At 39.7% G+C, this 11,551-nt stretch overlaps 1 protein-coding gene across 1 annotated transcript; it reads left to right on the forward strand.

The window, feature by feature from the left end:
- Positions 1 to 1,913: 1,913 nt before the first annotated feature.
- Positions 1,914 to 6,143, forward strand: eif4ebp3l (eukaryotic translation initiation factor 4E binding protein 3, like). Its single transcript, XM_085289472.1, has 3 exons — positions 1,914 to 2,319; positions 3,801 to 3,977; positions 5,536 to 6,143. Exons 1-3 carry the CDS (start codon positions 2,187 to 2,189, stop codon positions 5,562 to 5,564), a joined length of 339 nt encoding a protein of 112 aa, XP_085145598.1. The 5' UTR covers positions 1,914 to 2,186; the 3' UTR covers positions 5,565 to 6,143.
- The last annotated feature ends 5,408 nt before the right edge of the window (positions 6,144 to 11,551 follow it).

The raw sequence follows: 11,551 nt of genomic DNA on the forward strand, positions 1-11,551 counted from the left end.
ATCATTAAATCCTAGCTATGTTCTCCCCACTAAAAAGGCCATAAAAGCAGTGAAATTTTAGTTTTTACTGAATAAAATGTGAACAGGCAGGACTGAGGCCTCAGTCTGTAGCTGTCCATACCTCAACGTTACAAAAGCACAACCACTGTCCATACTCCAACCACACCTCACCTCACAGTAAATGATCATTTCCATTTTAAGCATTTCCAAATAATCATTTTCCATACTGCCAGTATAAATATACACAGTATACTGCCATCACTACAATATACATGTTTTACACACTCCTTTTGTTGTTGACATTTACAGGCTATGTGCAAAATGCCACTCTCTTCAAATTCATGCTAACTAATATTTTTACGTCCAGTAGATGTCCTACTAGAGCAAATGAAGCTTCAAGACGCTTTGCGCTGGGGTGAACCAATTGGATGAAAAGCTTCAGTGCTTCATGAAGCTTCATCTGCCCATCACTAGTTAAAACACCCAGACCAGTCATTGAAAAGTTCCACACACATTTAATATGAACAAATTGTTCATGTCAATGTCGCCCTCAAGTGGTCAGTGAAGTAGCAGATGGGGTTAATGAGGTTCAGCTGCTTTGGTGTTAATGAAATTAAGAGCAGCAACAATGAGACAAACCAAACCTGGACCCTACAAAGGTCGCACAGATAGTCCAACTCCTCCAGTGCGGCACATCAATAAATACCATTGCCAGAAGGTTTGCTGTGTCTCCCAGCACAGACTCAAGAGCACAGAGGAGATCCCAGGAAACAGGCGGTTATTATGAGAAAGATTTTTAATTTTTTTTAAAGTGTTCCTTGTGTTAACGTCAATGTCGCCCTCAAGTGGCTGAAAAGTAGGAGAATTTTTTTTAAAACAAATAAAATAAAACCAAAAGGCAGGTCAATCTGTCAAATAAAACTACAAACAAATATGTCACTTTAAAGGAGTCCTGATTAAACCGATTTAATGCCAACTTTAATTATCTCTTTTGTGTACATATTCTATTGGAAATACATGTTTATTTATGTATCTGTTTATGTTTATAATAACAAGACTAACTGACCAAAGGCTAGAAATTTCCAGACCAATGGGAAATCTGTTTTGCTTCTCTATTTGCTGATTTAATCCACTCCAAGAGAATCTTTATTATTCATAAATGTAATAAAATAAAACGCAAGCAACACAAGTGAGTAAATAGACAAATGTATAACTATATGCATCTAATGTATCTCCCGATTACAGAAAAAGTAAATCGCGTAACCCTTATTGATACTTACTGCTGGAATTGATCAGAGCTCTGCTGATTCGTGCGAGACGTGCACACTTTGTTCCAAAACACTGAAACGGGTAAATATATCTCCATATAAACCTATATATAGGAAATGTTTGGATAAATGAAATGTTGGAGAGTAATAATGCATTTCCTGATTAAAGAAAACTTATAATAAAACAGAGATGACTGTAACCCGTATAGACGGTGCTGCTGTTATTGATCAGAGATCTGGAGCTGCCACGTGAGAGACGTGCACACGGTGCTTCTCCTCTAAACATGAAGGCATGGTACTAACACACTGACACACATGTAGGGGGCAGTGTTGCCAAGTGATTGACAACCACGAGGTGGATGCGTGGTTTGTGAACCAGATGACCCCTGTCTAGGTATTCTCGCGGGAACTCGTGTTATTTCTATCCAGTATACGGCTATTTTAATACCATTCGTTTACAAAGAGAAACTAATGTTATTCATTGGTAATAATACAATTCCCACTATTTCCCCCACGGGGTAAACTGACAGTGATAGAGAGTAGAATACAACGCTCTTTTTACTCATTGTCACCGCCCTCGCGGACTGTCGTTTGGAGATAAACATTCGTACCCAATACACGCTGTCCCACGTGCCTGGTAGCTACTGCACAAAAACATGACGGCTGGCTGCTGCAGACTTGGGTACCACGAATGCAGAGTGTAGCAGCGTTTGGAAGCTGGTTGTCGTGACAGACCTTAAAACTTTGAGCTTGCTTTAACTCTTAGTTTGCAAGTGAAACTTGTAAAACTTTACGGTATCTTACGTAGTTTTGTCCGTGAGGAAAGCTGTGGGGAAACTTGTATTTACGAGTTTCGGGGCTAAAGAAACAAAGAAAGTCGCTAGCACTTTTTGAAGCAGTAGTTAGGCCAAAATTAGCATGTCGGTCGACGCAAATCAAGTTAAAAGCCGTCCTATCCCCACCAGGGTGCTTACCCTGAAGGACTGGTCCCAGCTACCAGACTGTTACAGCCAAACACCCGGGGGTACCCTGTTCTCCACCACGCCTGGAGGTAAGAAAAACTGCACTGTGTTGTGTTTTTGTGTTATCAATTTATGTTTTCAGAACTCAACAGGAAAGAAAAAGGGGAAAACCCTCAAAGTTCGACTTTTGCTGGAAACTAATGGTTTGTGCCTACGTCCAAACGGTCACGCGTCATCTCTCGCGAGAGGCTGCACGCGACAACATAAGTGTCTGATGTAATATTAGTTTCCCCTAACGTCAATAAAAACAGCCCTCGCACTTGCTCGAGACCAAAAAGCGGGCAAAGATGGGGCCCCTGCCTCGTTTGTAGATTGAGAGCATGCTCACAGCAGGCCACAGCCCCGTATGTTCACGAGTGTGCTTTACCTGCATCGAGTTGGTTAATACTCTAACGTCGGTGTTTTGTTTTTTCCTAAATTGTGTTTTCTTTTCTTTTTTATACATGTATAACTACATACATATTGTTTAAGTTCTGTAGTTAAACTTGTATCGGTAAGGCTTATAACAACACTGCCCCCTGTGACAAACGAAAACACGGTGGTCTGATCGGTGACTTGTTGCAGCGTCAAACTTACTGATTGTTGTCTCAAACACAACACGCCCAGTCTTAACTCGTGACTTTTAGGGTGTATGTGTCCGGCTGCCAGAAATGCAGAGTGATTGGCCTTCGCAGTGGTGGAGGAGCGGGAGGCCGTCCTATCCCTGCTTCTCTCTGTTCTGCATTTGAGGAACAGTAGAGAACATTCTGTACATTTTGAAGGGGGAGGGGATGAAATGTGTAATGCATGGGGGAATGTAAACATTTCAAGAAAAAGGCCTAAAAATGGATGCCAAAGGACACGTGACAGGATGTCGCTACTGAGTTTTGACTTGAGTTAAACTTTGTATAGTGACACATTAAATTTTGCACACCCTATCAGGTCGATGCTTGTGTTGCTAACCCTAACCCTTTGTCACATGTAGCTGCATGGCGCAGTCGCTGCTTTCACTATAGGTTGCATTCCAGCCCCCTTCCCCTGCCCCATTTCCCTCTGCTTTGCTTCCCTTTGTCTAGGATGAATTGCCATAACTGTTTTTCAACGTGTTTTTCCTTGTAGACGGTACAAACTCCATTTTGAAAAGAAAAATAAGTACTTTTAGGTTAATTCATAAGCATTTAATGACTGCTGTATATGTAACAGCTTTCTGCTGAATCAAAATATGAAACATGTGGCTTTAATCTGAAAGCATCTTGCTTCAAAGTGAGAATGTTTTGTGGTTTGATTTCTTGGAATTCCTAGAATTACTGTGACGGCTCTAAACATTGTGTGCACACAACCCTTTCCCCACTTAAATCTCTTCCAATACAGAATAATATTGTCCAAATCTCCAGATGTGCACCTTAGATCACTGCAAAGGGGCTTGAGTAATAACTAGGCTGCAGTTTGAGCTTGCAGAAGTCCAGCCTTTGTTCTGTTGTTTGACTCTTTGTTTCGATTTTAACCCCCACCCCCTCCTAAAACAAAATAGGCACCCGCATCATCTATGACAGAAAGTTCCTCTTGGATTGTCGAAACTCTCCTCTTGCTCGGACCCCCCCATGCTGTCTTCCCCAAATCCCAGGGGTAACTGTACCAGCCACACACTCCACGGGGAAGTTGCAGGATCTCAAAGAGGAGGAAGAAGAGGAAGAGAAAGACATTGCAGGTAAATGTCTTGTACATATAAGATTCATTTGTGTCACCACAACTTGTAATGTGGAATTTTACTTGATATATATATATTGAGTCTCCTGAAAGTTCAGAATCCTTATTGTTCCCTTTATTTGTGAGAGTGATGTCAGCCAACACAATTTTATCAATCTGAACACTCAGGATAAATACTGGGAGGGGAAAAAAGCTTTGCATGTGACTGAGGTGCCCAAAACAAATAGTTCAATAATTTGTTTTGCAATGTGCAGCTGTTGGGTTAGGGTGGTGGGGGGCATGCCAACACTGATAAAAGGGATTAATAAGCTTCAAGGCATATGAGCCCATGAAATGGAACCTGTTCTTAAGTAAAACAGTTTTTGATTCCTGTCTTTTTCCTAACCCCTGGGGGGGGGGGGGGGGGGTGTGTGTGTGTGTGTGTGTGTGTGTGTGTGTCGCAATTGACATTAAATCATCCTCCCCTCTCAGATTTTTCTAACTGATGCAAAGAAGGCTCCACTGACTGTTTTATGATTAAGTCGAAATGCTGATTAAGCCAGCGTGTCCAGCCTTAACCATCATATGCATACAGCCTGCTGTTCTTGCAGTCCTCAACTCTGCAGCTGAACTGTTTGTTAGCTGTTTACCTTTTTATTAAAAAGAGGCCAGCAGTTTATTGGTAAACAATCATGTCTGACAAAGTGACTTTGCACGATTAACAGTTCAAAATCTGGTTATCTTAAACTGCATAGATGTTGTTCCTCTCTTTAGAACCATTTTAGCTGTCTTTTGATTGGCGGCCCCTCATGGATAGAAGTCAGAAAGTTGTGTGAGATGATCATATGTTCAGGATATTGTTTTCTGGGCAAGGAGAATAAAACAACTCAAGGAATGAGCATTTAGACGAGTGTTAAGCCTGAGCTTGTGACTCACTGCGATTACTTGTACAAACACAGCCAAAGATTCAGATCATAATGTCACAGGCTGAGGAAAAGCATCATATTTCCACTTTTTTTTATTTTTTTTTTATTTAAAGTTTAATGTCTTTTGGTAAACAACTTGACTTATTATTATTATTATTATTATTATTATTGATTTCCAATTAGAATATTGTGACTTGCTAGAGATAAAGTTCCTTATTTTGGCAACAAATCCTCTAGTGGGGCTTATTGTGGCCATGTGACCAAAGGTTGGGTTCACAGTTTAGTCATTTGTTATTGACTGAAGTACATGCAGCTATCAATCTGCCCTCCTCCATTCCTCCTGTCAAACTGAAGACCATGAGGATTACACGTGACCCCTGCCTACTTGTCTCCTTCTTTGTGTGGGTAAAAACACCCAAGACGTGCCGTGGGTCTTGTTTTTATGTTCTATGTCCTTGGTGTGTCCGTGTGTTTTTTGCCCCCTTGATGGTTTCCTTTGCAGTGATAAGAGCTAGTTTGTTCTCGTCGCCATTGTCGGTTAAGGTGTGGCTGCAACCGCACAAATAAGGTGATGGCAGATTATCAAACCTCACTGTTTTTAATCTCAACTGTTTTGTTTTGTGCTTCTTTTTTTTTTTTTTTCCCCCCCAACAGATGACAACCAGTTTGAGATGGACATCTGAGCTGCAGTATTACCTCCTGTGGAGATGTTTAAATGCCTCCAAGGTCATCACTGACCGTAACGCATTACAAATGAAGCTTTTTCACTTTTTTTTTTTTTTTTTTTTTTTAAAACGAGTAAAAGCTTTTGTCTGGAATTAAAGAATGAAAGCATAAAAGTAGGGTGCTTTTAACCCTACAAAAGTGTTTATTGTACTAAATGGGTTGTTTGGTTGCTGATTCACTTCAGAACTGTAGCAGGATTTAAAAAAAAAATCCATTTTGATTTCACTTTTTAAAATCTTTGTAAATAAGAAACTTGTACTATGTTGCTTTTTTTTTTTTTTTTTTTTTTTTTTTTTTAAATCGAGGGACTATAAGATGATCGTACCGAGACATATGAAGTTGGTACTTTCAATGCATGCATCATTTATCATTTCCCCCACCCGCCCTAAAAAGGAAGGTTGACTTTCTTTGTTTGGTAGACAGGTGTCACCTAACATTGCGGGGGTGCCTTCTGAAATTCAGGTCCTACTTTGTTTTGTATAGAGGAAGTGATGGAATGTGAAGAAATTCAAATAAAGGCTGTGAAAACTGTCAAATTGTTTCTTCGCTTTCTTTTTGTCCATGTTTTAGCTTTTAAGCTGCACACTAACATAAAGGCCTTGTAACTTAAACTTTTACCATTTCCAATAAAGTATATATTTCTCTAAAGAGAAATGGTCTACAAGGGTTTCAAGTGTTAATGTATTTTTATGACCCCAAAGGATAGCTCAAAGTTTGATAACATGTACTTTGGGTAAAGTACACGTCTGTGCTTTATGTCAGGTTTTCTCTGTGCTCAAATGGACTCAAATGGAGCCTGTAAGCCTGGGCTTCACGTTTAGTAAATGATTGTGCTGCCTTATTTCATAGAAATCCACTATAGCCAGTGTAGCTAAGACGATGACCCTGTTACACCTTGTAACAGAAAAGCATGTTGCCATGCAAAAATGTATATTAGGCAGTTAGTATGTTGCATTACTTGTGTACTGATACTCTTGTATTCTTAAAAAGGGAAATCCACATGTGCATAGAAGCTCAATTTTGCTGATCTGTGTGAAGTAAAATGGTTATTTTTAGGCTTGTGGTTCTCTGAATGTCAGGAACAGGGCCAGACTGAATATGATTTTTCTAGGAGAAGGTGGGAAATAAAAAAAAAAAAAAAAAAAAAAAAGTCCTTCCAGTCAAAGTTTTGTGGATAATCCCCAGCTATTCTAGTCTGCATGCTGAAGTATCATTGTCCAAGATGCATTTATCAGTGCATGTGTGGGAAAGTTAGAGAAAGTATGAGAACCACAGCTTTAGTCTTTATCCTGGTATTATGCACCGTTTATGTTGATGGGAAATGCAATCTTGAATTTTCAGACATAGCAAAAAAACACTGAAAAATCTAAGAGGTTTTTTTTCTTTTTTTTTTTTCTAATATTTATCAGGAGTGGCTTTGAAGCACAAGGCTGCCCAGAGTCATGTACACTGTGTCTCCGGCCGTGGCCACTCAGCAAGGTCAGTGCTAGGCATGCTGGCTTATTCCAGACACTGGCAGTCTATAGATCAGGGAAACTGACTGTGGAAGTAGGTCTGGTCTTAAGGAATGAAAGCAGCTGCACCTCAGAGGCCAGACAGTAAAACTATACCGCAGTATGGGGGCGGGGGTATGACACCTGCTGGTATTTGACCAGATAGTCATTTCAAATATGTAATTGTGGATTTACTGAGTATTTTAGCTAATAATAATGACAGTCTATTCTGAGTGGAGTATTCAAGCAAAAACGGACAAGCAGCCCCTGCCCCACATTGTTCATGTTTAATTTTGTGACATCATTCTGTTCAGATGTTGAAGACATGGTTTTGCAGATATTATTACCAACCACCTCTAATTAATTAAAGCAAGCAGTGTAGTAACTGTAGTTCCTTTAAGAACAAGCAAATTAAATGTGCTCTGTTAGCTTGTATTAGCTCACCTTACAGCAAATACAATGCTCAGACAGCAGGTTAACATTTTGCTTCTGTAATAATTCTAGACTAGACTAGACCATCGAGGTCACCATCTATCAACGATATTTGGCTGAATTCTGGCTGCATTGAGCTGATTTTACAGCTGAATCCAGGCTAAAGTAAGCTACAAATGTTAGCCAAGGTTTTCAAACATATTTTGATTTATTTCTTTATTTTTAATAAAGTACGTAAATGGACTTTGCATGCTCATTGCCAGCTCTGTTTTTTTAAATTCTTGGACTCCTCTAGAGTGGCTTTACATGACTCACAGTTCAAAATAATCCCTGTTTATCTTACTGTGGACTTCAGTGCAGGCTCTCAGTTTTTAAACTATCTGAAACAAGCTATTTTGCATCCAGTATCTGTGTATCCATTATTGCGACAGTATATATATGAGATAAACCAAGGGAAAGGATGATGGGTCGACTTCAGAGAAATGATAAGAAAGGTTTGTTGCAGCAATAATAAGTCTCAGAGTGAGCGAGATTTACTTAAGGAACTCTATTGCAGGGCATATGACAGCCTATCGATACCTCCGACATCTCAATATGACAAGATATAATAGCACACATTTCAGGAGTGTAGTAGGCCATTATGATGCTTTTATACAATGCATTTTCACTGCATTGCATACATTACACTGTGTCCAGCAAGCAGCTGATCCTGAAATGTTTTGTGTTGTTGATGAGTGGACTACCAGTCTCTGGTCTGCTGCACATTTGTGAAATGTTATTTTGGAAAAAATATGTCTGTGCTGTTGAAAACAACACCACAGATGACCACCCTTGCCATCCAAGTTCAAATGAACCCTGGTAAACTTGCTCCAGTGCCCTTTTCCAAAGAGTTAAGATCCCTTCTTTGCGTCTTCGCTCCTCCCAGTTTCCCTGTAAGAGGGTCGGGTAAAGCTGGCATGGCCGATGAGGATCTATTTTTATCAGCTGCTCCTGTGCTCCTGTTAAAGCCGAGCAGTACAAGTTCAGGATGAATCGCCCGGGTGACGATGTAAACAGACACGCAAACACACAGCCTACTAGGTGACATATATCCTGACAGGAAGGGGCCTGGAGGGGTGGGAGTGGGCTGATGCAGGCCGCATGTTTGACACATACACGCACACAAACTCCATTTCACATTACTTACACCACAGGAAAGCCAGCCAGCTGTTTACCAGGATTCCTGTTGAGCACATGAGTAAAAGAGTACACTGTAAACGCTGATTCCTCGATCGCTGTTACACTGAAATTTAATATGAGACACTGTCAGATGTTTCTTGGATTACATGAGGCTCATATGATGCTTGAAAACATTTCATTGTAATTTATTTATTTTTACTATATTCCCTAGAAGTGATCTTTGAAAAGTATTTTTGAATTGTTTTTCATGTATTCAGAACTGGTCTGTGATGTTTACAATGCAGGCTACACCGTCTTGCATTTGGCTCAGTAACGCTGACGATTTCTTCACTGTTTGTTGCACAATCGCTGCTGTTGCCTAATGTGTCACCGGTAACTTTCATCAACAGACTTTCTGTGCATGACTTTACGCTTCCGCTGTAAACATACTGTGCTTAGTGTGCATATGTCAGAGATCAGGGTTTCGATACCCAGTGGCACCACTGGTTTACAGCTCTGTTTGTTGATACAGGTGTCCTGTTACACATACTCAATGTGCAAGCCTCATCACATGTTGCTACATGGAATTCTTTGCAGAACAGAAATCATTGCCTTTTAAATTCAACTGTCAATAGCAGAGGTCACGCTGTCCAATTTCTGGTATGCTACTCATTCATTAAACAGAATATCATGTATTGTCAAACATCCACCATACCTGCTGCTGAAACAAGCATGTATATACTGTATATATAGTAACCAGTTATCCATCCCTTCTTTATTTCATAATTTATTCAAACATCTTTGCACTCCTCACCATTGCACATACAGTATGGATATGCCATACATGTTGTTACTATACTGGCTGTTCATTCTGTTTACACTGAATGCAAAGGGAAAAAAACAGAGCCCAGTTCCTTGTATGTGCACACATACTGATTCCGATATATAATAGTGAAGAATTATATTTTGGTTTAACATCTACCAGTGATTTAAAAAAAAAACCCCTTATATGTGAGATATGCCCAGGTTGGTTTGTATTACAGTTACTTTACAGTGTAATAAGATAGATATAAGGGTGTTATTGTCTTAGAAAACATGATGTATGTTAATGAATTTGTAAATATTATCCAGCAATATATATTGATGTAAGAATTACAGATCCTTTTTTGGTTTCATAATGAGTACTTACAGCTGGGAAAACAAACTTATACTTCTAATGGAGCTATTGACATGAAATCATTACCAGATGTTGGTAACATCCCAAATAATCTGTGCATACAAAGAAACCAAGACAAATGAGTCCTTAAATTAATCCATGTGTAGTGGCGTGGAATGACACAAGGACATATGAAGAAAGGGAGGTGTGAAAAGGCATTGAAAGCCTTAGCCAACTTTATATCTTAATGTCACCAGGTGATGTTGAACCTATCCAAACAATTAATAAATGCATTGAGCAAATTAACAACTGGATGTCTCATAATTTCCTTCAACTGAACAAAACCAAAACTGAAGTACTTATCTTTGGACCCAGAAAAGATCGACTAAATATCAGTAATCAGCTTAAACTGGTCCAACTAGAAACTACTGACCAGGCCAGAAATTTAGGTGTAATAATGGACTCAGACCTGAACCTCCAGGGCCACATAAAAGTAATAACAAGGTCAGCCTTCTATCATATGAGGAACATTTCTAGGATTAAAGGACTGATGACACAAGGAGACCTAGAAAAACTCATCCATGAATTTATCTCTAGCCACCTTGATTACTGTAACAGTATCTTCACAGGTTTACCTAAAAAATCAATCAGACAACTGCAGCTGATCCAGAACGCTGTTGCTTGTGTTCTCACTAGAATCAAGAAAATAGAGCACATTACCCCAGTTCTAAAGTCATTACACTGGCTCCCTCTAGCTCAGAGAATAGACTTTAAAGTGCTTTTATTAGTTTATAAATCATTGAATGGGCTAGCACCAGAGTACATTAGAGATCTGCTATCATGGTACAAATCATCTAGATCAGTTAGGTCCTCCAGCTCTAGTTTAGTGACTGTCCCTAGAACCAGAACTAAACATGTAGAAGCAGCTTTTCGTTTCTATGCTCCTCACATCTGGAGCGCACTATCAGGAGAATGCAAAGCTGCAGAGACACTGAACTCCTTACTTATTTAGACTTGCTTATGAGTAACTGATCTTATTATGGCTTTCTACTTGCTTGTTTTTAATTTTGAATTGCACCTTGAATTGCCTTGTGCTTAAAGTGTGCTATACAAATAAAATTGCCTTGCTTTGCCTAGAAGCCAGCTGAGATCTCTCTCTATTATGAATGCAATCCTGCCCCCTATCAGTGGAAATTAGTACTAGCTGGTTCAGTCCTAACTCATGGCCTATAAGAAAGGTTTCTCATTACCAAGGTGTCACAGCAAATGCAGCTTATGACGGGTAAACCTTATTGTTGCAAGACAGTAGGAGCCTTACTGTTGCAGAAGATACTGATGGGATCAGTTACGGGCATATTTCTGACCTTCAGGATGTTACAGTGAATTAGGGAAGTGGAAAGAACATCATTTCACGATAAACCAGCCACAATCAAACGTTCCTCACAAGATTTCTGATAGAAGAGTCAGAACCTCATCAAAAGAGTTGTCCAAGAGCCAAGAACCACTCGGGGAAAGCTTCAGAAAGAACTGTGGTCTATGCTAAGCAGCCAGACTTGGCTGGCTTATCCAGGTAACTTCTGGGTTAAACCTGGGTTTTCTTTACTATGAAGTATTCACTTCTTGTTGGGGTAAATTGGTAGATTAAGAATCAACTCAAGAATCAAATCAAGAATCAGTTCTCCAGAAAAGAGTGTCACCGTACCGG

This window comes from Mchenga conophoros, linkage group LG2 (genome assembly GCF_057382185.1).
Source record: "Mchenga conophoros isolate Kocher_MC1m ecotype Shallow Benthic linkage group LG2, M_conophoros_male_GT1.1, whole genome shotgun sequence".
Lineage (NCBI taxonomy): Eukaryota > Metazoa > Chordata > Actinopteri > Cichliformes > Cichlidae > Mchenga > Mchenga conophoros.

What these genes read in the sequence shown, in the direction of transcription:
- eif4ebp3l (XM_085289472.1), top strand. Translation starts at nt 2,187, where the DNA reads ATGTCGGTCGACGCAAATCAAGTTAAAAGCCGTCCTATCCCCACCAGG. An exon ending in GTTCTCCACCACGCCTGGAG is followed by an intron (nt 2,320 to 3,800) that starts GTAAGAAAAACT and finishes AAAACAAAATAG; the next exon opens with GCACCCGCATCATCTATGAC. An exon ending in GGAAGAGAAAGACATTGCAG is followed by an intron (nt 3,978 to 5,535) that starts GTAAATGTCTTG and finishes CCCCCCCAACAG; the next exon opens with ATGACAACCAGTTTGAGATG.